Consider the following 25,471-nt stretch of genomic DNA (forward strand, 5'->3'; position numbering starts at 1 on the left):
TCTAGTTTCTACACACATCTGGCACATGCATGTGAACATGCATATATATGTGCACACACAGTACATATACAAATACAAAAAATTGCATTTGAGTTGCTGATTTGAGTTTCATAATAAGCTGCTAAATTAATTTTGGTGTGGGAATAGGAGAGAACTTCCAACATGTTCTGAGATGGCGATCTGTTATTTTATATTCTGTTTGTGTAAAATGGAATATTGGCAAACATTGGTGATTACAAACATTTTTTGAAACAGTTTTTGTTTCATGAGACAGAGTCTCATGTAGCCCAGGCTGGCCTCAGGGTCACTCTGTAGTCAAGGTTGGCCTTCAATTCATGGTCACCCTGCCTCTACCTCCCACGAGGAGGGATTATAGACACATGTCACTACACTCAACCTAAAAAGCAGCATATTGATCAACTCTAAAAAGTGTTGAAAATGTGTCCTACAGTATCAAATAGCCAGCAAAGAACTGAAAATTTTATGTACAAATAAATACGTATACGGATCTTCTTAGAATACACATTTCCTTTTATTTTAATAAATGCTAAAATTAGATGTAAAGTTGTTTCAGTTTTTTTATGACTTGTCAGTGAATATTCACATATATACACCAGAGTGTGTGAAAATTTCTCAAGTGAAAGGGGCCACAAAAGAATGTTTGAGAATTTCTGACCCAATATACACATCGTCCCTGCCCCAGCCCATATTCTCAGGAGTTGGTGTTAACTGAGATAGAGTCATCTGGTGCGATGTACCAGGGTAGCTGTTCTCAATCCTTTCACAGAGGTCGCCTAAGACCACCAGAAAACACAGATACTTATATTACAACCCATAACACTAGAAAAATTACAGTTATGAAATAGCAGAGAAAATAATTTTGTGGCTGGGGGGAGGGTCACCCCCACGTGAGGAACTGTATTAAAGGATCGCAGGTAGGACCTAACTTAAGGATAGTAGATGACTGTGCATTTCTTGTTCCTGGATGCCACTCCACCCTCTATCCTCCCTGCCATGGGGTTCTGCCCAATCCCATACAGCCAAGCAACCATGGACTGGACCTGCTGAACCATGACCCCCGCATAAATCTTTCTTCCATTTATGATGTGTATATCAGATATTTGATTGCAGAAACACAAAATGACTTGCACAGTGTCTGAGAGCCGGTTTTAAGGGGAAAAAAATCATGGATATCAAGGATGCTGCAAGTAAAAAGCAACGTGACATCTGATTGCTCTGTCACCTGTCTGTAGTCTTGGTACCAGGCGAGCAGCCTTTCCTCTAGAGGTAACGAATCACGCTGATGGTTGGGACCTGCTCGATAAGGAAGAAAGCTGGAAAGGAAATGCTTTTGTTTGACTCCTTCTGGCTGTCCTAAAGATCTTTAACCAGATGGTCCCACATCATAACTTATGGCTGATATTCCTTAATTATTTGTGGCTATAACTAAAGGGAAACATGTTCCGTGCCCGTGATGTGTGGGCTGGTTAGTGCCGTACCTGGGACATCAAGATCGACCGAGTTATTGTCTACATGCCGGTAGTAGACAGCCTCAGCATCATGGTTTCCCTAGATATATTTGCTAAGTTATAATGCGTGCTGGTCATGCCCACCCCCAGGAGCCCCGTCTTCCTGAAGGCAGTCTGCCCCTCTCACATCACAGAACACTTCTGCTCTGCTGACTGCTTGATTTCTGTGAAGGTGGCTTGTGCCTTTTCTTTAATGGTATCCAAGTCCATGTTTTGGAGGTTCTGCAGCTGCCCAAGGATAGAATCCTTCTCCTCTTCCTCATCTTGGTCTTCATCTACCATCTTTCGGAGATCTTCTGGTAAGTCCACATCGTCTCCAGCCAGTTGGATTTGTGTCTCATCCATTTCACTCTATGTGAGAAAAACATAAGAAAAACCAGAGAGAGAGAGAGAGAGAGAGAGAGAGAGAGAGAGAGAGAGAGCGCTCTGAAACTGACCGACTGATTAAGTGGCTGAATGAAATGTAGACACGACATGAAAGGAAAGGACTGTCAGGGATGAGCGGTGTGAGCAACGTGCTTGGCTGTCCTGCGGTGGCCCTGACCCTGGAGACAGCGGCAGACACTGATGCAGCTCTGGGGTGGGAGGTCCTCCTCTCTTTCTATGCATCTTGGGCTGACCAGAACCTTCCAGCCCAAACGTTTCCCAACTGTGTTCCCAGAAGCAGCAGCACTGACACCATCTGGGAGGCCATTACAAATAGGAATTCTGCCCAGATCTACTGGATCAGAAACCCTGGTAATGGAACCTTTGAATGAAGGTCCAGAAGCGATCTCTCTCTCTCTCTCTCTCTCTCTCTCTCTCTCTCTCCCTCCCTCCCCCCTCTCCCCTTCTCCCTCCCCATTTTCATCTCTGTCTGTCTGTCTATCTCTCCCTCTTCCCCCTCTCTTATGTGGGTATTTGTCTGAATCTATCTCTCTCTCTCTCTCTCCCTCTCCTCTCCTCCCTCCCCATTTCCTTCCATTTTCATCTGTCTGTCTGTCTTTCTATTTCTCCCTCCCTCTCCCTTTCCCTCCCCTCTCTCTTATGTGGGTATTTGTCTGAATCTCTCTCCCTCTCCCTCCCCCTCTCCCTCTCCTTCCTCCCCATCTCTTACTCTCTCTCTCTCTATCTCTCTGATATTTTTGGTTTTTGTATGTGGGTGTTTCTCTGAATGTATATCTTTGGATCGCGTGCATGCATGCAGTAGCTGGGACTGGAGTTAGAGATGTTTTTGAGTCACCATGTGGCCTCTACAAGCACAAGCAAGTCTGGTGTCCACGGGAGTCAGAAGTGGACACTGGATGCCCTGGATCTGGAGTTATAGACTCCACCATGTGAGCTACCACGTGGGTGCTTGGAACTGAACACAGCAAGTGTTCTCAGAGAACGGCCAGTGTTCTCAACCGTAGAGCCATCTCTCTCTCCAGCCCCAGAGGCCCTCTCTTGATGTGCACAGAAGCTAAATCCATCCCAGCTCCTTCCAGAGCAGCATCGTAAATTCTGCAGAGCCTGCCAGCTCCCTGCCATGACTTGTGGGACACCACTCCAGGGGGTGGCATTTGAGTGGACAGTGACCACTTATGACTCCATTCTTTCAGTTTGCACATTCTAGTGGCAACCCCTGCTTAACGATGGCTCCTTCCTTTCCTTCTGCTACACTGGGTTTTCCCCAGGGACACAGAATCACGTCTAACCTGATGTTGGCCTCCAGTTCCTGGAGATTAGTGTGGCATGGAGCCCATGTGTGTGATAGGTGAGGGTCCTCATTGGCACTCTGTATGATTGGATCCATTGCCACATTACATGGATGTAGCAGGATTTCCAAGTTGGCTGTGCCTGGTTTCCTGCCTTTATGCTATAGAGATCTTAGTAATGGAAAAAAAAAAAGCTAAGGAATGAAGGTCCCCTGTGAAAGGCTCGTAGTAGCTGATGTCCCAGACTACAACTCTGAAACCATTTTCCATCGGGTGGTGAACTTTATTTCAGGAGCACAGAAGGGAGTTAAAGTTGGTAGGCAAGGCCCATGCTAGCACCCACCCCTGCAGGTTTTAATCGGCCTTGTATCTGCTACCAAAACTCACGAAATCTCGAATGGCCATTAGTTTGAATCAGGCCACACTGATTTGTATCTGTGGAGTCCCTTAGTAAAGTCAATACCTAAGGGAGACGGGAGTACCCCTCACCTGGGGGCCTAGCAGAAATGATCGATCAGAGACTGGTTGTCCCACGGTCTGGGAGCTGTGTCAGGATAATGCCTGCACTCTTCATTCTCCATCTCTAAATGGGCTTAGAGGGACGAGGTGGCTGAAGTCTTCCCCTTATCTAGTTCCAAGTAGAGTGACAGCGAGTCTGGCTGTAGAATGAGTTTAGGAGGCAGGGGTCTGATGCTTTGTTAGTAGATGGTCCTCATACTGGCCCTCTCTACAGACCTCCAACTCAGCCTCTGCAGCCCAGGCAAGGCTGCACTTGGCAGGTGACTTAGCCTCTCCCGATGCTTAACAGATTAATTAGTTCCTACTCAAAGCATTGTGAGAGTAATTAGTTAATCCCCAGGGGCTCCCAGGCAATCTTGCATTTCCATTTGTTTTTATTTACCTATCCTAATGGGCTGCTTGCTCTCCTATAAGATTATCCTTTGTGTATTTCTGATGGAGGAGTTGAGGGTAAAAGACTTCATCCGGTTTTCTTTGAGTTCCTGTGAAACTGGAACATTGCATCCCCCAACCAAATGTAAATGATCCCAAATGCAAATGATCAAAAAGGCAATCCTGTGTGTGTGGGGTGTCCTGGCCCCCACCCCTCTATGTTTGGGAGTGAAATCTCTGCACTCATCAGCAAATAGAACCCTGGACAGAATGCCTCTGGACAGAGTGACCACCGTGGGCCTAGAGCTGGGGGTGGGGTGGGAGGTTGGTGTGCACGTATGCCAGCCAGCTCGTGCTGTGAAACACCAGACCTATTCTCCTCACAAGGGACAGGATTGTCCAGCTCCAACTCCCTGGACCACCTTAGCACAAAGCATTCCTTTTATCATTCTGGGTGTCCAAGAGACTGTCTTAATGGCTTTCTCGCTTATCTACTTTGTCCAGGGAAGCTGGAACATTGGGATCCCCTGGGGAATGCCATCTTAGATGATTCTGCCTTCTTGAAGCTGAGAGCGGCTAAGCACACACCTGTTTGACGTGAGGGAGATCTGGTTCTGTCTGAGGCTTGTTCATTTATTTTCGGTGTGTGACATACCAAACAGCTGGTTGGGCAGATGCTCCCTGACCTATGACATCACCGCCTTCAGTAGTTAATTCCTGCCACAGGCTACTCGCCCCAGTCCTGGTTCTGAGGGAGGAGATGCTTGGGAAAGGTGTTGCAGGCAGGAGGATGGCTGCCTTGGCTGCTGTCCCTGCTGCTCTTAAGGAGGCCTCGGCACACTCAGAATGTAGAATAGCCCTGACTTGGTCTTTTCCCACAGAGGCCTTCAGTTCTTAGTGTTGGTTGGAAGTGGGAAGTTATCTGAGTTTCTAGGAAGCAGCTGTGCACGCAGGACTTTTCCTTCCTCGTAGGAACCGCCGAAGCTGGGAGAGGGAACCTATTTAAGCTTCTCATTTTCAACAGAGGAAAACGAGGTCCTATAAGGCGGATGCTTGCAAAAGCGTCATTTCCTGTGGGCGTGGTGGCTTATGCCTGTAAATCCAGCACTTAGAAGGCTGAGACTACAGGATTTCCAAAGTTCGAGGTCAGCCTTAAGTATGCAGAAAGTACTAGACCAGTGACAGTGACGCAGGTCACCCCTTATTGGGAATGCCATTTTTGTTATTGTTGTTAATCTTGCAGGACAATAGGTCTGCAGGACCAGGTCAGTGTGTGATCTTGGGAAATTACTCTGCCTCTTAAATGCAGAGTTGGCATTCTGACAGGGAAGTTGAAAGCTAGAGAGAGAGAGAGAGAGAGAGAGAGAGAGAGAGAGAGAGAGAAGTAGTGTGGCAGAGGAAACCCTGTCTCTTTGTGTCTGTCTCAAGCTGCCTTGTCCCTTGGGACATTCAGTCCACTGCTCTGGGGGGCGGCGGGGGGGGGTGCTGAGGAGGAGGAGGAGCAATGGGAACCAGGACAGGCAGAGGAGGGGAGGAGAGGGGGGAGGGAGAAGGGAGGCAAAGGGAGGGTACTTCACTTGAAGCAGCTGCTGGAGACAAGCTGGCTCTGTGTCTCAGGCCCTGCAGAAGCCCCAAGGACCTCTAATCCTAAAAAGACTGCCAAAGGAGCCTTGAGCCATCTTTAGAATTATGTAAATATTTTGAATGAAGCATGTTCTAAATTAAATTCTAGTGGCGTTTACGATATGACACACTTAAAGACGGCTGTATTGAGAGACTTTCATAATGAGCAGCGCCCTTCATGGGGCAGACAAACGCCAGGTGTAACTAAGTCGCGAGGCTCAGCAGGGGGACAGCATGCTCTCCAGTGACTGACCCAGATTGACAATTCTGCTAATAGGATTGGGGCACGCTGTGGAACTCTTTTCGCTTATTAATTTGGCTTGACTTACATATACATTTTGAATCGGTTGGGGCCAGGGCTCAGTTACTTTTTTAGAAAGAATCTTGTGGCTTTATTTAAAACATCTCACTTGCTGGATTAGAAAATATACTGCATTTTAATTATAATATAAAGTAGCCTTCTTTTGGTATACAATACTGTAATGTCCAATCCAGCTCTGTTCTTTGCATGAAAATGTACTTGAATATACTTCTTATAACAGGGTCTTTCTGTTGTTTCTGGTATGTTGACTTTTGGGTATGGGGTATTATCCTTTTTCTGTTTTCCCAATAACCATTCAATCAGCAGTAATATTCTCTCTCTCTCTCTCTCTCTCTCTCTCTCTCTCTCTCTCTGTCATGTGTGCTTGTGTGTGTGTTCACATGTACACATGTGTAAGTATAAATGTGTGTCTGTGTCCTCAACTTCTATGTGTCCTGGTCCATGCTAGGCACTGGGACAAAGATGAAGTCAATCTTGTTGAGAAGTGTGTGGCAGCTGTGAATACTTAGGGTCCTAAGATGACATAGGGCGGTGGTTCTCAACCTTCCTAGTGCCGCCACCCTTTAATTCAGTTACTTGTAACCCCCCCCAACTGTAACATTATTTTTTGTAACTATTGCATAACTGTAATTTTACTATCATTACGAATCATAATATAAACATCTGTGTTTTCTAATGGTCTTGGGTGACCCTTGTGAGAGGGTTATTCAATCTCCAAGGGGGTTCAGACCCACAGGTTGAGAACCAGTTATATACACTAGATCGGGTGAACCCAGACGTGACCCAATCCAGCCTCCAGCTGGAGAGAGAGTCATGGAGAGTTTTAGAAGAGGCAACACTAAACCAGCAATCTCCTCTAAAGGAAAGGGAGTGTGGAAATTGGGGTGTGGGGACAGTGTGGGATGAGGGTCTGGGGAGCATGGAGCAGCCTGTAGTGAACCCAGGAAGTCAGAAGCCACAAAGCCACGGCAGGGCATGCAGGTCACAGCCAGAGCTGGATTTCTTTTAAAAGTCATAGTTAGCCTTTGAGGTAAACTCAGACAGGGAAGGAACAAGAAGAGATCTACATTTTGGAAACCTCTGACTCCAGTCCCAAGGCTCAGAGCTGCTGTCCTGACAGAGATGGAAAGAGCCGCAGCTTGCATGGGGGACAAGCTAAGAGGATCCACAAGGTGAATCAAGGCAGCTGGGTGATTGCTGCTAGAACAGACAAAAGAGCCCAGTGTTTCTCATGTGCTAACCTGACCGTGGGTGGCCATGACAGCCACCAGTGCGGCCTGGGTAGGAGCAAGTTTGTGGGGTAAGGAGTAAGGCATTTGAGGGTGAGCTTGCTCTCCCAGTGAGGTGACCAGGTAGTGACATTTTGGGAAAAGATAGAAGCAGGAGCTGAGTGTCACCAACGTGTAGGTGGCAGCAGAAAACAACAGCCAGATGTTATCACTCAGCAGGAATGTACAGACTTGAGTGTCCAGGGAGATGGCCAAGGGGGCATGCTGGGGCATTCTAAAAAATGGGGATGGATGGGGGAATGTAATCTATAAAGAAAAACAAGTAGAGCTGGCGGTAAACCAGAAGGAGAAGGGTAAACAGAGGAGAAGGAACTGCATGGCTGAAGTGACCACCAGTGCTAAGAAAACAAAGGACTCAAATGGGAAGTGTGTGGATAGACTGTTGACATTCTACAATGGTGGTTCTCAACCTGTGGGTCTCGACCCCCACCATCAGGGTTGCAAGTCACACACCGGGCATATCAGATGATTTGCATTACAATTCATAACAGCAGCAAAATTACAGTTATGAAGTAGCAGTTTCATGGCTGGGGGTGGGGGGTGGGGGTCACCACACCATGAGGAACTGTACGAAAGGGCCGCAGTGTTAGGAAGGTTGAGAGTCACAGTGCTAAAGGAAGATGGAACCTGGAGGCAGGACCCAGGCCAGCCAAGGTACTTGCAGGTGAAAAACACCGCTTGCTTGCTTCAGTTGGGATGGAGGCGATTCCCTCTCTGGGAGTCCGCAGAAGGGAAACCAAGAAGATGCAGAGCAAGGGGCAGCAGCTAACTGATAGAGCTGATCCCACCGCACATGAGGGTGGATAATGCTAGGCTTCTAAAACACTCCAATGGGCTGTCACCGAAAACCAGAGGAACCCAACACAGGCGGGGTGTGTGATGTATATCTACATGTCCATCCCATAGATGTGTATCTACATAGCCATCCCCTGGAGTGATGAAGCATGGTTTCTGCATTCATCTGACGACTTCCCTAACTACTACAATCAACAATGGCCACCCAAAAGCCTAGGTTCGGCATTGTTAAGAGTCACTTTTGGCTTGGGCAGTGGTGGTGCACATCTTTAATCCCAGCACTTGGGAGGCAGAGGTGGGTGGATTTCTGAGTTCCAGGCCAGCCTGGTCTACAGAGTGAGTTCCAGGACAGCCTGGGAAACACAAGAAACCCTGTCTTGGGAAAAAGAAAGAAAGAGAGAGAGAGAGAGAGAGAGAGAGAGAGAGAGAGAGAGAAAGAGAGAGAGAAAGAGTCCCTTTTTTTTCCCCAGCTGGTAATAAAAGAGCGAAACGCTCTTGCCTAGGAAACACCAGCCAAGTAAACTTCTTTAGAAAGTACAGTTCTAATTCCTAAATGTGACACAGCTGTCCTCATTAAACCTGACAGCTCCCGGGAAGGCATTTTTCTCAGATCTGCTCTCTGTTTGGCTTTGGCCAAGGGAAAGGGTCTAAATTGACTCCCGTGGTTATGTAACCACAGTGGCGGCAGCCAAAGGGTGTTGAGAATGAAGAGCCTAGCATCCTTGTTAGTGAAAGGGTGTGTTGAACTTGTCCAGTTCCCTACAGACTAGTATCACTGGGCTCTGACTGTGCCTTCTGCATACGTCATCAGATAACACAGGGCTGCTTACGCTACAGATGCTGTGTGGATGGAGTGGCGGTTAGGTGATCAGTAGAGTCCAGGTGAACTGCATTCTCTGCCATTTTCTTAGCCCATCTGTTCAGTTCTAATGTCTAGCATTGTGGAGGGGACTGACAGTTTAGAGAGGACATGAGGAGATCGGGGCACGGAAAGATCCTGAATGAAGAATAAGTGTCCCTGTTGTCCCAGGAGGCTTTGCAATCTTTCACAAACCTCTCCATGTATGTGCTTTTCATGACTATGTATGCAGTCTGTACCTACAGTGTATCCTTCCCTAGATGCAGAAAGTAAAAAGTAAAACCTCTCCCAGCACTGGTACCAGGAAGATGAAGCGTGGTGGCCTAGATTTATTCTAGGAAAAGAATTTAGCGATGATGGATGGGGGGAGCCCACGGTGGCATGCTCCTCAGATGACCTTGCGTGGCAAGCATGCCGTGACTAGGGTCCTAGGGGCCTTGGGCATTCTCTATCACAGAGCCAGTGACTGTGAGGCAAGGGGCAGGAAAGTGACACCTTCTTCCAGTCCAGGGTCTCTGACTACTACACGTCTCCAGCTCGGATTCTGACTGTGGCATTCTGAGAACACGCCAAAGGTTCCGATGGGAAGGAGGGGTTCTGTGGCACAGTCCAAGGAAGGCTGAAGATTCGCCTGTAATGTGGCAAACCCAGCCGAGAGGCCACAAGTTGGCTGGCGACAATACTGGAACAAAAGCATGGCCTTTGGAACACCCCTACTTCATCCACCCCTGCCCCCCATCTTTTCTTGCAGTTTGATACTCCAGTTCTGTCAGCTTATCTCCAAGTATTGTCATTACAGAGCCATACCGCCCCAGTTGTTTAAAAACTGACTCCCTCTTAGTATTCCACAGGAAGATTTAAAATGCACACCTTCACCCTTAACAGCAAAACGATGCGTGTTTAAAGGATAGACTGTCATCCACACAAGAGTTTTGCAGAGTCCTAATGCTGTTACCAGCACACAGGGCAGGCTCTGGGACAGGGAGAGTCCTTCAGATGACTACCACAAGGGGGCGCCTGGCATTGGGGATTACCCATGCAGGCAGCCTCTGGGGGTGAGCTCCATGGTCAAGTCTGCAGGTGGCACCACCCAGAGCTGCTCTTTGGGGCGGGGGGGGGGGGGTGTGGGGGGGGTGTGGGGGGGGGAGCTTGAAGCCTCTGTCCCGGTGCTGATCTCCAGAGCTGCTTCTGACTCTTGTGGGCTCTTGTGACTATTGCTCACCGAACCTCATCAGTGAGAGGGGGAAGGGGACATGTAACTCAGAAGGCAGAGGAGGTGCCCACGGGTGCCGCTCAATGGCAAACATGAGATACCATACCTTGAGGCTGGGAAAGTAAGTTGTCTCTGGTGCTATACAGACTAAGGTGAATATGATTTTTTTTTTCATTTTATTTTTTTACTGTTTTCACAGAGACCCGTGCTGGATTCCAATCCCACAGACTTTACAGAAAGCAGGCCATCCTGTTTTAAGCAGCAGGGTTTTTGGTGTTTCTCACACCACTGGGAAATTCTTAAAACACCCTATAGAGTCAATCTTACAAACTGCGACCATCATTGAGAAACACTATAGGGAGGCTCCCAGCCGAAAGGCAGCTGGCCAAAGGACTGTGGCTGTACAGTGTTCTTGAGTGGAATTCTCATCTGTATACTTGGAGCTTAGGCAGCCTGAGAGGTCCCTGCAAACTGTGAGAGGCCAAGAAGGCAGAGGACCCTCTGGTGTTCGTGGGAGTGGGTCAGATCCAGTGCCTTGTCCCTAAAAGAGGCAGTCAGTGGGCAGTGTGGGTTATCCATATGTTTCAATGTAGTGTGTAGTATGCATCTCTCTCTCTCTCTCTCTCTCTCTCTCCTGTTTGAATTGTGCCCCATCTGCCTCATCCTAAGTAATATTTGTGCTGCTTTAATCCAGCCCAGGGAAAGACACTGCTGAGGACGTCTATTTAGCACTGTATTTCAGATACAGGCTGCCTGCACAGGGCAGGACACACTCAGCCCAGAGAATCTCAGGAAATTCTGATGGAGAGCGTGGAAGGGGAGGGGCTTGGAGGGGAGGGGGCGGGGCTTGAGGTTGGAAGGGGAGGGGTTTTTTAGTTCCCTCCTTTTAAAAATGCAAGCACGGTGGAGAAAAGTGCTTGTAGAATCCAGCATCAGCTTTTCCAGGGATCTGCAGAAGACACACTGAGGAACAGACGTTTGCTGTCCTTTCTAACCCATGAAGACATGGACGTGGCCCATGTTGGGGGTTTGCATTTGGGGAGAGTTTTACATCGGCTGTACCGGACCTATGGGGTTCTGCAGAGAGAATGGATTTTCCGAATGCAAATTTGAACACCCATTTTAGGGGCGTAAAGGCAGGACAGTTAATGCACCTGAGTAGTTCCTCAGGAAGTGAGGAGGATGGGGACACTAGAAATGAGTGAGACTAGCCCAGTGCTGCTCCCTCTGCCCCTTGGAGACAAGCCCTGGAATAGCATCTCTGAGCCATGTGCCACAGCGTGTCAATACATCCTCTTTCCACTAGCCAGGAATACACTGGACCACAGCCACCTCTCAAAAGGTCTGAGCTGGAGAAGATGATGCCAGGTGAGAGTCACCACCACGCTGTCATCTTCCAAAGAGAGAGACCAATTGTCCCCTTCAAAGGGAGGCAGGAATTTAAGGGTGTAAGCCCTGGCTTAGGGCAGGAAGGCTCTGCTATGTGCCTGTATCTTCTGTTATAAGATGGAGGTAAAAATGGGCCCTAAGTGAATCAATACATGTGGAATACAATGCCTGACACCTAGAAAGAACTTAACAAATGTCAGCTATGACATTGTATTCATTGCGCATGAATGTACAAAGTTCTGTAACAATGAAGCAACCCTGTTGCAAATGAGGACCAACAGCAAGCCAGTCTTCTGATTACATTTGAGCCATCACATATGCCTACCTATATTCATATTCACACAAATGTCCTCACATGAGTCATGCACACATGCACACATACACACAAATACATACACGCATACACATACATACAAGTGTACACACACATATACACACATGCACACCCCCACCTCATTTTTCAGTATCAGTAACTGATTTTGTGAATCAGTTTCATAAACATTAAACTGTTTACATGGCACCCTAGTTCAACACCTCTTTTTTTTTTTAAAGCAAGAGCATGTATGTAATGTAAGGATATACACTTATTCATCAAAGTGACCTCACTGATAATCAAACGTTCTCCTTTTTTTTTTTTTTAATTACTGAGACATAAACAAACACTTCCTTACCTTTGGAAGCCTGTACTTGTCCCTGAGGTGGACTCGTAGGCACGCCCTCTCTGCCTTTTTCTGCGTAAATGCGGCATCTCTCTCCATCCTAAAAAAGGTAAAGAACAGGAAATAGGGTCATAGGAGATAGAGGGCCCCACACATTCCAGGTTGCTCAGGGAGCAGGACCCTTGGACAAACTTGATTGCCAGTGACCACTGACATTTGGGAAAGGGTGGACTTTCCCCTCTAAGTCTCCAATATCTGCTTCTCTTTCACTGTCATTGTGACCTCCAGCACTCAGGCAGCTGGTCGGGGAATGTCTTTGTGAAGTAAACAGAGGAGGAGGACTGTGTGGTCCTGGACCGTGAGCCTTGGCATCCCCCGTGGGGAAAGCTAATTTCCCTTGTGTTCCTCTTCGGCTGCCTTGGAACCTTTGAAACGAAGGCTCCATTTCCAATAAGCCCCTCCCTGAGCTCTTAAAGAAGCAAAAACCAAGCTGCCCCATTCCAGGATTGGAGATATTCTTTGCCTGTGGTGTTTGCAGACAGGATGCGAAGTTGCTTCCGTTCATTTGTTGTCACTGCTGTCAGGCCCCAGTGACAGTATTTAGTCAGTGCCCCCTTGTCAGAAGCACTGTCTAAGAATGAGCAATGTCTGCTCTCAGCATGCCAGCCAGACTGGGGGCCTGCTCTGGGGATGACCTACTTCAGTGGTTCTCAGTGTGTGAGTCTGGACCCTTTGGGAGTCACATATCAGATATCTTACCTACTTACATTATGATTCGTAACTAACAAAATTACAGTGAGGAAGTAGCAACAAAAATAATTTGTGCTTGGGGGGGTCACTACCACATGAGAAACCTGTATGAAAGGGTCACAGCATTAGGAAGGTTGAGAACCATTGGCCTAATTGGATCCATGGTTAGGCCAACGTGAAATGGACTCCCTGGGTCGTGATTATCTATGCAGAAGCGTAAGGCTTTGGGGAATGTGTGCACAGCTGGGAAGGACTGCCTTCTTCCCTGGTTGCCCACAGAAGTGCATGATGGATGCTGAATTTACCCAAAGGCACTATCAAATGGCTGTATAGGGACGGGCCAATTGGATAAATGAAGTTTCTTTGTGAAGCTAGGGTTGAGACTGAGAACGAATGAAACTTGAAGCATGGCTTGAAGCGTGACAAGGGAACTTGAAGGCCACTGGCTGGCACGTTCCACTGCGGCAGTGGTCCAGGTAGTAGAGGGCTCTCTGTGAGTGACAGCTGGTTGCTAAGGAGACAGGAAAGCTGCCCTGTGAGGTCAGATCAATGCCAAGAGTTCAAAAGAGTGCTCATGGCCACGCAGTAGAAGTATGGGTCTCCTGTACACCCAAGGGAGGCCTGGTAAGCTTTTTGCTGTGGACTCTTTGAGGCATTGCATGACCATAAATCCTGTCTTCATTTTTTTTTTTTTTTTTTAGGTGACATTTGGCTCTTATTTTTCTTTTTTTTTTTTTTACTTCAAACTCGGAAGTAATCCTAACCATGACAAGAAAAGCTGACTTTGAAGATGGGCTACACATGAAACAAACAATCAGATAAACGTGGCTGATCACCAGGTGCCTTGGACTCAAGTGTTCTTGATTCAGTTCTACCTCCAGAGCATTCTGGAACAGGCTATTCAACCTTCGAATTTTCTAGAGAAAGAAACAGGAAAGGGCGATGTATCCAGTGCCAATGTGGTATGGGTAGGGAGCAAGTTCTTTCTGTTCAATATTTTAGTAAGAACGCTTTCAAACATACAGGAAAGTTGAAAGAACTTCAGATGCAAAGCCACATTTCTATTCACTAGCTTCTCCAGTTCACGTCTCACGCTTTTACACATACCTACCCTCTCTCTGTTCATTTATTCATCTTACTTTTTGATAATATATAAAGCTGTAAAACTCACCACAGCTCCCCAGAACACTTCAGCATGCATATTGTTAACTGGGGTTGCATATTTATTTTATACTTCCTCTGACTTTCTTTTGAAGAAAAAAAAAATCCCTGCATGCAATTCAATTCCCAAGCCTGAAAGTATACTATTTTGTGATGCCCCTAAATATCCACACCTATGTCACGCAAGCCTTTTAAATCAGAAAGATCGAAAAACATGACCTCGCCATTTATTTTTTTTCTTGACCAATTACATCAAGGCCAATTATCAGTGTTGAGTTGTGCTAAGCATGGTGGACAGAGTCACGCAGTGCTGTTCACTTCCATCTGTATCAGTAGCATCCGGAGGCAGGGATGCTGCAAGGTTCTGCTTAGCAGAACCGACTTTCACGGGGTTAGAGGTAGAGTCAAAGGAACGGCCTCCTCAGAAGCCAAGAGCCATCAGCCCGGGCACTGAAGGCATGCCCCAGGGATGCACCCCCTTTGCTCTGAAGGGCAGCGAAGGCTGGTACTCACTTCTCTTCAATCATCTGCTTCTGGTATTCCTCGTATTCCTCTCTAGTCATCCCTTTAGCCGCCGCGGGGTCTGAGGTGCCTCCTTCTTCTTTCTTTTCTTCAGACCCACCTCCAAATCCTAAATTCTTTACCTGGTTACTTATCATATTTTTCACAAAGAAAGCCATTTTCTCGGCCTTGGAGAACTGAAACCCTGTCAAAGATCGACAAAAAAAAAAAAATATACCCCAACCAAACCAAAGCAAAACCTCCAAATATTTTCAACCACAGCCACACATTTGGGAGCGAAGGATTTGCGCAGCCTCCTCTGTCCAAGGGCACAGCGGCAGGGGAGAGTGCTTTTGCTAGTCGTAAGCTGGATTAGAGGGCGAACTCTTAGTGCAGAGGCAGATGGTTCCGATTACTAAAACCCACGGTCAGACGCAACCCTCTGCCATATGATTAATACACTCAGCTAATTTCACGGGGCAGAAGCCCCACCCATCTCTGCCCTGTTCTCCTTAGCCTTCGAAATTTTGTTTTGCTTTTGGCCAGAGCTGGAGATTGAGAGAAGGGCTTTGTGCATGTCAGGCCAGCAAAGCACTTCTCAGCAATGTTCCCGATCGCTAAAGTTCAATTTATATACACAACAGGGCTTCATCAACAGTCCCATTTCAATGATATTAACTGGAGCCAACTGATCATATGGTCTCTGTGAAATTTTCACATCCCTGCCCCGAACTACAAACATCCTGTTGGAAATAGTCCAGTGAGACTCAACCCCCCTGGATGCTTTATGAAGCAAAAGCAGTGCTTTTGATCCATATTTTATCTAACCGGACTCTCAAGTCTTAAGCAAACATTGCCAAAATGGAACATCGGTTCGTTTGGTTCCACTTCATGGGGAACGGTGCTTCACACACAAACACATGAGCCATGCAAGGGGTCTAAAGGTGAGCCATGGTCTTGAGTTTACACCGGAAGATTTGCTTAGCTTCTACTACACAGAAGCGCCGCTCATCTTCCCGAGATGGATGTTTTTGACACTGAGATAGGAACCAATGGGAGGGAAGTCCTCGGTATGCACTCTTCTTTATACACAGTGTGCATCCTATGTGATCTGCACTAACCATAGCTCCAGCTCTGACAGTGTTTTGTAACAGGAATCCTCTCTGTCTTTCATCCAGTCAAGGTAAGAACTGAGTGTAGCTAAGACCTTAATCCAGTGGTTCTCAACCTGTGGGTTGCAACCCTATTTTTTGGTGATGATGGTGGTGGTGGTGGTGGTGGTGGTGGTGGTGGTGGTGGTGGTGGTGGTGGGGAGTCACAGGGATTGAATATCAGATGTCCTGCATATCAATTATTTACTTTAGAATTCATAACAGTGTGGGGAGCCGCCCTCACATTCGCCGTTACAAGATGGCGCTGACATCCTGTGTTCTAAGTGGTAAACAAATAATCTGCGCATGTGCCAATGGTAGTTCTCCACTCCTTGTGCTCTGCCTTCCCCGTGACGACAACTCGGCCGATGGGCTGCCAATCAGGGAGTGACACGTCCTAGGTGGAGGATAATTCTCCTTAATAGGGACGGGGTTTCGCCATTCTCTCTCTTGCTCTCTTGCTCTCTTGCTCCTGAAGATGTAAGCAATAAAGCTTTTGCCACAGAAGATTCCGGTTTGTTGCGTCTTTCCTGGCCGGTCGCAAGAACGCGTGTAAGATAACAGTAGCAAAATTACAGTTATGAAGTAGTAATGAAAATGAATGAAATAGGTGAGGATCTGTGACAGAATCAGGAAGGTTTAATCTATGATTGAACATTTCTAATGAAAGAGCTGGGGGGTGGGGACTGGAAATATTTGTAATTCATGTTCATTATTTTTCTCAGCAGGAACAAATCTTCCTGGGTGTCTTAGTTAGAGTTTACTGCTGTGAACAGACACCATGACCAAGGCAACTCTTATAAGGAGAACATTTAATTAGGGCTGGCTTATAGGTTCATCAGTCTAGTCCATTATTACCAAGGTGGGAGCATGGCAGAGTTCAGGCAGGCATGGTGCAGGAAGGAGAAGCTGAGAGTTCTACCTCTTCATCTGAAGGCTGCTAGCAGAATACTGACTTCCAGGGAGCTATGACTAGGGTCTTAAAGCCCATACCCACAGTGCCACACCTAATCCAACAAGGCCATGCCTTCTAATAGTGCCACTCCCTGGCCCAAGCCTATATAAACCATCACATTCCACTCCCTGGCTCCCATAGGCTTGTTCAAACATATGAGTCTATGGAGGCCATACCAACCCATAGCATAATGAAAATACATTCAGTCCAACTTCCAAAGTTCCCATAGTCTGTAGCAGTCTCAACAAGGTTAAAAATCCAGAACTCAAGGTCTCTTCTGAGATTCATCCAATAAGTTAACTGTAATCCCCAAAGCAAGACAGGAAATCAGCTGAGCAAACTCCAAACTCTGCATTTCCATGTCTGATGTCAAAGCTGTCTTCAGATCTCCAACCACTTTTTCATCTTTTTGATTACAACATTCTGGGCTGTTTCCACTCTCTGTTAGCAGCTTTCCTCAGCAGATAGTCCACAGCTCTGGCATCTCCAACATCTTGGAGTCTCCAAGGCAACTCCAGTGTTACAACTTCTTGTTCAATGTTTCAATCTACACATGATCTTCTGTGCTCCCCCAAAGGGCTGGTGTCACTTCCCCAGCTCTGTCCTCTGTAGCACTCTAAACTCAGTTTGATCCAATCCATTGCTGCTACTGCTGTTCTTGGTGATCATCCCATGGTACTGTCAACTCCAAGACACTGGGATATTCCACTGCAACTAGGCTTCACCAATAGACTCTCATAGGCTCTCTTCATGGTGCCAAGCCTCAACTCCTTTCATGACTCCTTCAGTCTTGAGCCATCAACTGCAACTGGGGCTGCACCTTCAACAATGGTCTTCCATGGCCTCTCATAGTGCCAAGCCCCAGCTATTGTTCATGACCCCTTCATACCTTCAAAACCAGTACTACCTGGTTGACTCTTATACATTACCAAGTACAGCTGCAGCACAAGATACAAGCTTGGCTATCTCTGGAACACAGCTTAGTAGTGCTCTCAGAAAACACTTCCCAGAAGATTTAACCTCAGTGATGTTGGTCTCTTCCTAATCACCACTAATTTCTTAGCTCCAACTAACTAGCATCAATTGTCTCAGAAGTCCATTCTATTCTTGACTCTAAAGCCAGAGCCAAATGGTTGAAACTGCTGAGTTCTGTTGTTTTCTGGGGCTGGAACATGTCCCCACCACCACCTTTTTCAACTTTATCAATGCTGAGATTAAAGCTGTGTACCACCACACCTGGATTTATGCTTTTCTTCACCTGGAACTTGCTCTGTCCTAGGCTGGCCTTTAACTCAGAGATCTGTTTGGCTTTATCTCCAAGGATTAAAGGTGTGTACTACCATGGCTGAATCTAAACTTAGCTGGGTAGGATCTTGCCCCAAACTCCTACTCCCTTAATTTGCTCTCTCCTAGAACATAGGATTCAGCCCCATTCTACTTCCTGGTTCTGCTTTAATATTTAAACCATATATTTTATATTTTTCCTTTCTAAGCTTGTTACACTTGTTCAAAACACTCTTTATGAGATTTAACCAGAGAACAAAGTCTATGATGGGCATTTCTAAGACTTTCTTTGTCAATGCAATTAATCTGAGTTTCTTCATTTTAGCCTCAGGCAAACACTTCAGACAAAAGTAGTCACATTCTTTACCAACATTGCAAAAACAGTCTCTAGGCCACATATTGAAATTCTCCACTGAACCCTCTTGGCCCAGGTCCACACAATTCAAATCATTCTTAATAACAGTCTTCTATATTCCTACTAGGATAGTTCATTAAGCCCCATATAAAGCATTCCACTGCTTCCCAAATCCAAAGTCCCAAAGTTCACATTCTTTCAAACAAAAGCATGGTCAGGCCTATCACAGCAATACCCCACTCCTGGTACCAACTCCTGTCCTAGTTAGGGTTTTACTGCTGTGTACAGACACCATGACCAAGAAATAAGTTGATGTGTGTTAGTGCAAGTCACTTGATACCCTCTTCTGACCTCTAGACATGGGCATATGCACCTGCATAACACATACACACACACACACACACACACACACACACACACACACACACACACACCAATTAATTAAAATACAGAGATTAGAGTAGACAATCCCTAAGAGTAGGGTGGCAGCCCAGTGGATTTGATTATGGGTCTTGAGATTTCATGAATATTTGAGGTAGGGTAATTCCCTCTAAAATCATGGTGGGTAAATTTCCCACAAAGTTGGGGCAGGAGGACTGAAAAGCAAAAACAACAAAACAACAAAACAGAACAGTGTAGATGATATTATAACAAACTTAAGATTTCTTGGAGAGGCTGCCCTGCACACTGGTGCAAAAATGTGCTACCTCCTCGGTTTTTGATATAGTAGACACAAATCTACCTGCAGCCTCAAGGACATTTAACTGGAAAGGAGCTGTCTGACCAGGGCACACAGATCTCAGATATAGCTGTAGTCTTCTTGGTTACCTCGTGGGTAACTTCTTGGGCACTGCTCAGGGTTCCATGATTGACCTTACAGCTAATGCCTAGGATTAGAGTATTTTGCAATGTTTTAAATTGAGCTTTGTCTCAAAAGCTAAGGCCAGATTTTTAACAATAAATATTTAAAATTTATTCTTCAACTCTTCTTTCTCTGGGTTCCCTGAACCTTGAGAGGAGGAATTTGATGGAAACATCCTGTTTAGGACTGAATGTTCTGAGGACACTCACTTTATGCAGGTTGTCTGGCAATGAGTCTCTGTATTTGTTTCCATCTGCTGTGGGAGGAGGCTTCTCTGATGATGGCTGAGCAAGCCACTGATCTTGAGTATTAACAGAGCACAATGTCACTAGGAGTTATTTTGTTGCTGTGTTTTTTTAGTAGAACAATAGTGTTTGGTTTTACCCTATGTCCCTGGGCTATCTAGTCTCAGGTTCTTAGTTTCCCAAGCAGTCTCTGATATGTGTTCCATCTCACACAGTGGCCCTAATCAAATATTAATAAGTTAAGACAAACTTTGTGCCATCATTGTACTAGAATATCTTGCAGGAAGGCCACCATTGCAGATCAAAGGGTTTGTAGCTGGGTTGGTGTTTACATTTCTCCTTTGGTAGAGTGCAGAGTATTTTTCTGTACCAAAGATGTTCCAATGTCCAACGGATGCTCTACGTAGGCATTGGTTCAACTTCTTGAACCAGTGAGTTTGATGAGTTGTATAGGTGTTGTCTTCAGCAATGGCACCTTGTGATCAGTTTGCAGAGAGCAATCTACAGTCTTGCCAATAACATGGGTTGTTTGAGGATTCCCATGGGACATTTTTGGCCAACAACTCAATTAGATGCAGACCATTGTATTGGAAGCTTCCTTTTGAGACAAGAGGTGTCCAGATGGAGTTCTGTATCCTTCATTATTTGGTGATTTCATTTAGATTACCTTCATATGTGTATATATTCTAGAAAGCTTCTATTGTATTAGGCTTTTATACTACCCAAGTGGCCCTTAATTTTAGCTGTCTTCCCCATATTCCCTCCCTCATCCCCCTCTTCCCTACCCTTCCACACTTGATCCTCCATTCTAGTACCCCACACCATACATCCGTAACTATCTATTTCTATTTCCTAGGGAGATCTATCTGCCCACCGTAGTCCCTTACTTCACACCTAACCTCTGTAGTTCTATAGATTGTAGCTCAGCTATCACTGACTTAACAGCTAATATCCACATATGAGTGAAAACATACATCATTTGTCTTTCTGAGTCTGGGTCATCTCATTCATGATGATTTTTTTCTAGGTCCATTCATTTACCTATGAATTTCATGATTTCATTCTTTTTTAAAATGCATTTATTTTATGTATAGGAGTATACTATCACTGTCTTCAGTCACACCAGAAGAGGACATCAGATCCCACTACAGATGGTTGTTAGTCACCATGTGATTGCTGGGAATTGAACTCAGGATCTCCGGAAGAGTAGTCAGTGCTCTTAACTGCTGAGCCATCTCTCCAGCCCCTGAGTTCATTTTTTTTTTTAATGAATGAAAAATATTGCATCATATAAATTAACCACATTTTCTTTATTTACTCATCTGTTGAGGGGTGTTTAGGTTGTTTTCAGTTTCTGGTTATCATAAATAGAGCAGCAGTGAACACAACTGACCTGTGGTAGAATAAAGCATCCATTGGGTATATGCCCAAGAGTGGTACAGCTGGATCTTGAAGTAGATTTATTTCCAACTGCCACACTGATTTCCATAGTGGATGTACAAGTTTGCTCTCTTAACAGCAATAGATGAGTGTTCTCCTTAATCCATATCTTTGCCAACATGAGCTGTCATTTGTTTTATTGATTTCGGCCATTCTAACGGGTATAAGATGAAATTTCAAAGTAGTTTTGATTTGCATTTTCCTGGTGACTAACGATGTTGAATATTTCTCTGTGTTTCTCAGCCATTTGAGTTCCCTCGTTTGAGAGTTCTGTTTAGATCTATACCCCATTTTTAGCTGAGTTATTTGTCTTCTTCTTCTTTTTTTAATTATTGGATATTTTATTTGTTTACATTTCAAATGTTATCCCCCTTCCCGGCTTCCCCTCCAAGAACCTGCTATCCCACCTCTCTTCCCCCCTGCTTCTATGAGGGTGCTCCCACACCCAATCCTCCCACTCCTGCCTCACTGCCCTAGCATTCCACTATGCTGGGGCATTAAGCTTTCACAGGACCTAGGGCATCCCCTCTCATTAATGCCAGATAAGGCCATCCTCTGCTACATATGCAGCTGAAGCCATGGGTCAATCCTTGTGTAACTCTTCGGTTTGTTTAGTTCCTGGTAGCTGTGAGTGTGTGTGTGGGGGAAGGGTCTGGTTAGTTGATATTGTTGTTCTTCCTATGGGGTTGCAAACCCCTTCAGCTCCTTCAGTCCTTCCCCAAACTCCTCTATTGGGGTCCCTGTGCTCAGTCCAAGGTTGGCTGTAAGCACCCACATTTGTATCAGTAAGGCTCTGGCAGAGTCTCTCAGGAGACATCCATATTAGGCTCTTATATTGTACATGTAATTGAAAAAAAAGTCTTTTCCCATTTTGCAGCCTGCCACTTTGTCCAAATGATGTTGTCCTTTCCATGCTCAGGGTTTCCAGTTTTATGAAGTCCCACTTATTAATTGTTCATCTTAGTGCCTGTTCTAATGATGCGTTGTTCAGAAAGTATTTTCCTGTGCCAATGAATTCAAGAGTATCCCACACTTCTTTTCTATAAGTTTGATATATTTGATTTGATGGTAGGTCTTTGATCCATTTAGAGTTGGTTGTTTTTGTTGTTTGTTGTTTTTTAACAAGTTAATGAGTATGGGTCTATTTGGATTCCTCTATGTGCAGCCATCCATTTTGACCAGCACCATTTGTTGAAGATGGTGTCCTTTATGCAGTGTGCATTTTTGGCTTCTTTATAAAACAAAACAAAACAAAACAAAACAAAACAAAACAAAACAAAACAAAACAAAACAAAACAAACAAAACAGGTGTCCATAGGTTTGTGGATTTATGTATTGAAGTCATTCCCCCATCATTGTTTGAGGGTCAATACACAATTTAAGCTGTAGTAGTGTGTCTTTTATAAACTTGGGTGCCCTTGTATTTGATGCATAGATGATAAAAATTGCCATGTCCTCTTGGTAGATTTTTCTATTAGTATCCTAGTAGTATCCTTCCTGATCTGAGTAGTTTTGGTTTGAGGTCTATCTTGTTAGGTATTAAGGTGGGTACATCCATTTGTTTCTTAGGTCCATTTACTTGAGATGCTTGAGATATCATTTTCATCCCTTTACCCCGGGGTGATGCTTATTCTGAACGTTAAGGTGTTTCCTGGATACGGTACGAGGATGGATATTGATTTTCTGTCTTTTTATTGTGGAACTGAGACTATTGAGAGTTATGAATGAGCAGCGTTTGTTGATTCCTGATGTTTTGTAGTGGGGTGTGTGTGTCTGTGTGTGTGTGTGTGTGTGTGTGTGTGTGTGTGTGTCTGTGTGTTTGTGTGTCTGTGGTGTGTGTTTTTCCCTTCTTTTGATTTGCTTGTTTGGGATCACTTATTTCTTGTATTTTCTTGGGTGTGACTAACCTCTTTAGGTTAAAGTTCACCTTCTAGGGGGCTGGATTTGTAGATAGATATTGCTTAAATTTGGTTTTATCATGGATGTCTTCTTTTCTAGATCCATTGTGATAGAAAGTTTTGCTGGGTATAGTAGACTGTGCAGGCATATGTAGTCTAATATTTGTGGAACATCTGTCCAGACCTGGATTTTAGAGTCTCCACTGAGAAGTCGGGTGTTATTATAATACATTTGCCTTTGTTTGTTATTTGATCTTCTTTTCCCCTTGCAGCTTTTAATATTCTTTTGTTCTGTACATCTAGTGTTTTATTATATGCTGTTGAGAATTTCTTTCCTGGTTTTAGTCTATTTGGTTTTCTGTATGCTTCTTGTATTTTTGACAGGCAACTCCTTTTTTCACTAGGAAAATTTTCTTCTATGATTTTATTGAAAATCTGAAATATGTTCTGTGCCTTGCCTTCAGTTTCTTTTCCTATTATTTGAAGATTTGGTATGACCGAGGTATCTACTAACTTCTTTTGTGTTTTCAGTGTCTGAGACTCTATCTTGTGTGTTGGTGAAGCTTGCCTCTGAGGTTCCTGCTCCAGTGCCTAGATTTTCTCATTTCCAGTTTCCCCTGTTTTAGTTTTCTTTACTGATTCTAGTTTACTTCCAGATCTTGAACTTTTTTCTTCTTTTCCATCCACCACTTGTATTTTCATAGTTTTTTTTTTTAAAGGGCTTCATTCATTTCCTCTGTAAGGCCCTCTATTATATTCATAATAGTTATTTTTAAGGTCTTTGTTTTATGCTCCAACTATGTTGCAATTATCTGAGCCTCTTGTAATAGGGTTGCTGTGCTCTAGTTGAGACTTACTGTTCCAGTTTTGTGTTTCTATGCCTGTGTCTAGGAATCTGTGTTTGGGATGAGTGTAACTCTAGGTGCTGATATCTGGTTTTGTTTTTGTTGGGTGGGTGTTTTGTTCCTTAGTCCCTGTTGCCCTCTTTGGTTCTTAGGAGATTGTGGTGGCTCTATGTTGCCTGTAGGGAGTGCTTCCTGGAGGTCTGGGTAAAAACGTGTTTCTAGGTATTGGAAGCTATTTAGGGATGGGGATGGGCTAGGAGTGGTGGTGATCTGGAAGAGGGAGGAAAGTAAGGCGTTCCATCAGGGTCTGCTTAGTCCCCCTAGGAAGAGGGGCAGAGCAGGAGGAGAGGCTACAATAGGTAGTCTACTAGAGAGCTGGGTGAGATTGGGGGATTAGTATGCAGGACAGGAGGGAGCATGAAGATCTGAAGCATGCTTCCCTGCTCTGCTGGCCTACTTGCTTCTGTGGCAGGCCTAGGGAGACATCAAGATCTGCAGTTAGCCTACCTGCTTCCTGGGCTGAGTGGTCTCAGGGTTCCCAGGGAATACCTGCTGATGTTGGGGGTTGGGATGAAGTGATGGGGGTGGGGGGAAGACTGTGTGAGCCATTGGAGATGGGGCAGGAGGCAGCAGGTGATCTGCTATAGAGCTGGGGCTGAGAGTGGGAGATTGGATCTGGAGAAGAGGGAGAGTTAGGCTACCTGCTGCCCTGGCTACTGTGTGTGTTGTTTTTTTTTGTTGTTGTTATTGTTGTTTGTTTTGTTTTTAAATCAGGTCCAATCTTGATTTAATGGCTCACCTTTAGAAATGCCTATTAGTTGTGACTTAATGAGTTTGAAAACAATTTTGGCATCTGACTTGAGGTCTTTACTAGAGTAGCAATCATCCCATTAGTGGGACAGCATTTTAGAAAGATCACATACAAATAGCATAAAACCAGTTGGGCCTTTCACGCTAGAGCCTGTGCCTGTAATTGAGGCTCATTTGTGGTATATTCTCTTCTTTGAGGAAATGTATACAACATGGCTATCAGGTTGTACTGGCTCAATGTTTCCATCCTTTCCCTCCACCTCCTCAGCGCCAGAATTAGAAAAACTCCCACCGTTGGTGACTAATGAGATTTTCTGACTACTAATTAGGTTGCTACTAATTAGAAATGAGTGAACATCCCAGCTAAACATACCAACCCTGACGCCAGCGTTTGACTGTTTATGTATTTTGTGTACAGCTGGGGGACTGACCCAAGCGTCCCACACACACTGGACCAGGGTTTTATCCATGCTCTATGGTCCTAGCCTTCAGCATTTGGTAATTAAAGGGTGAAACCACCAATACATGGCTTTAACTAATATAATACGTTCTTTTCATCACTGGCCGAGGCAAACGTTTATCCTGTTGCTACTTCTACTGTCCTCTGACCTCCTTAGCTCTCCATGAGGTCACAGATGGCAGGCCACCTAGGGGAGGTGTGATTATCAGTTGTAGGTGAACTTGACAGTATCTAGAATAATAACCTGAACAGAGCCTCTCATTGAGGGTTGTTTAGTTTGACCTTTGAGTATTCTTTGGAGACTGTTTTCATTGTGTTCATGGAGGTGGGAAGGACCATTCATTGTGGGGGGCACCACTCCCTGACTTTCAAGAGTAGGGCAGGTGTGAGCACAAGTGAGCAGTCATATATTCATCTTCTCATTGCTCTTGACTGGATGTGACTAGCCTTGCTTCCCCCATATGATGGGCTCTGACTGGAAATTACAAGCGGAATGAATAGAGTTCCTC

The 25,471-nt window shown here is 45.2% G+C and overlaps 1 protein-coding gene across 1 annotated transcript; it reads right to left on the minus strand.

The window, feature by feature from the left end:
* Positions 1 to 510: 510 nt before the first annotated feature.
* On the minus strand, positions 511 to 14,967 carry Cplx4 (complexin 4). Its single transcript, NM_145493.1, has 3 exons — positions 14,670 to 14,967; positions 12,258 to 12,345; positions 511 to 1,880 (listed from the first exon to the last, which is right to left on the minus strand). The coding sequence occupies exons 1-3, from the start codon at positions 14,834 to 14,836 to the stop codon at positions 1,653 to 1,655; spliced, it is 483 nt and encodes a 160-aa protein (NP_663468.1). The 5' UTR covers positions 14,837 to 14,967; the 3' UTR covers positions 511 to 1,652.
* Positions 14,968 to 25,471: the final 10,504 nt, after the last annotated feature.

The sequence above is a fragment of the Mus musculus genome, chromosome 18, assembly GCF_000001635.26.
Source record: "Mus musculus strain C57BL/6J chromosome 18, GRCm38.p6 C57BL/6J".
NCBI classification, from domain to species: Eukaryota; Metazoa; Chordata; class Mammalia; order Rodentia; family Muridae; genus Mus; species Mus musculus.

Bases quoted from the DNA above. Each gene is read 5' to 3' on its own strand.
- Cplx4 (NM_145493.1), bottom strand. From the start codon at position 14,836: ATGGCTTTCTTTGTGAAAAATATGATAAGTAACCAGGTAAAGAATTTA. The intron at 12,346-14,669 runs GTGAGTACCAGC...TACCTTTTTTAG, and splicing joins AAGCAGATGATTGAAGAGAA to GATGGAGAGAGATGCCGCAT. The intron at 1,881-12,257 runs GTAAGGAAGTGT...TTTCTCACATAG, and splicing joins ACAAGTACAGGCTTCCAAAG to AGTGAAATGGATGAGACACA.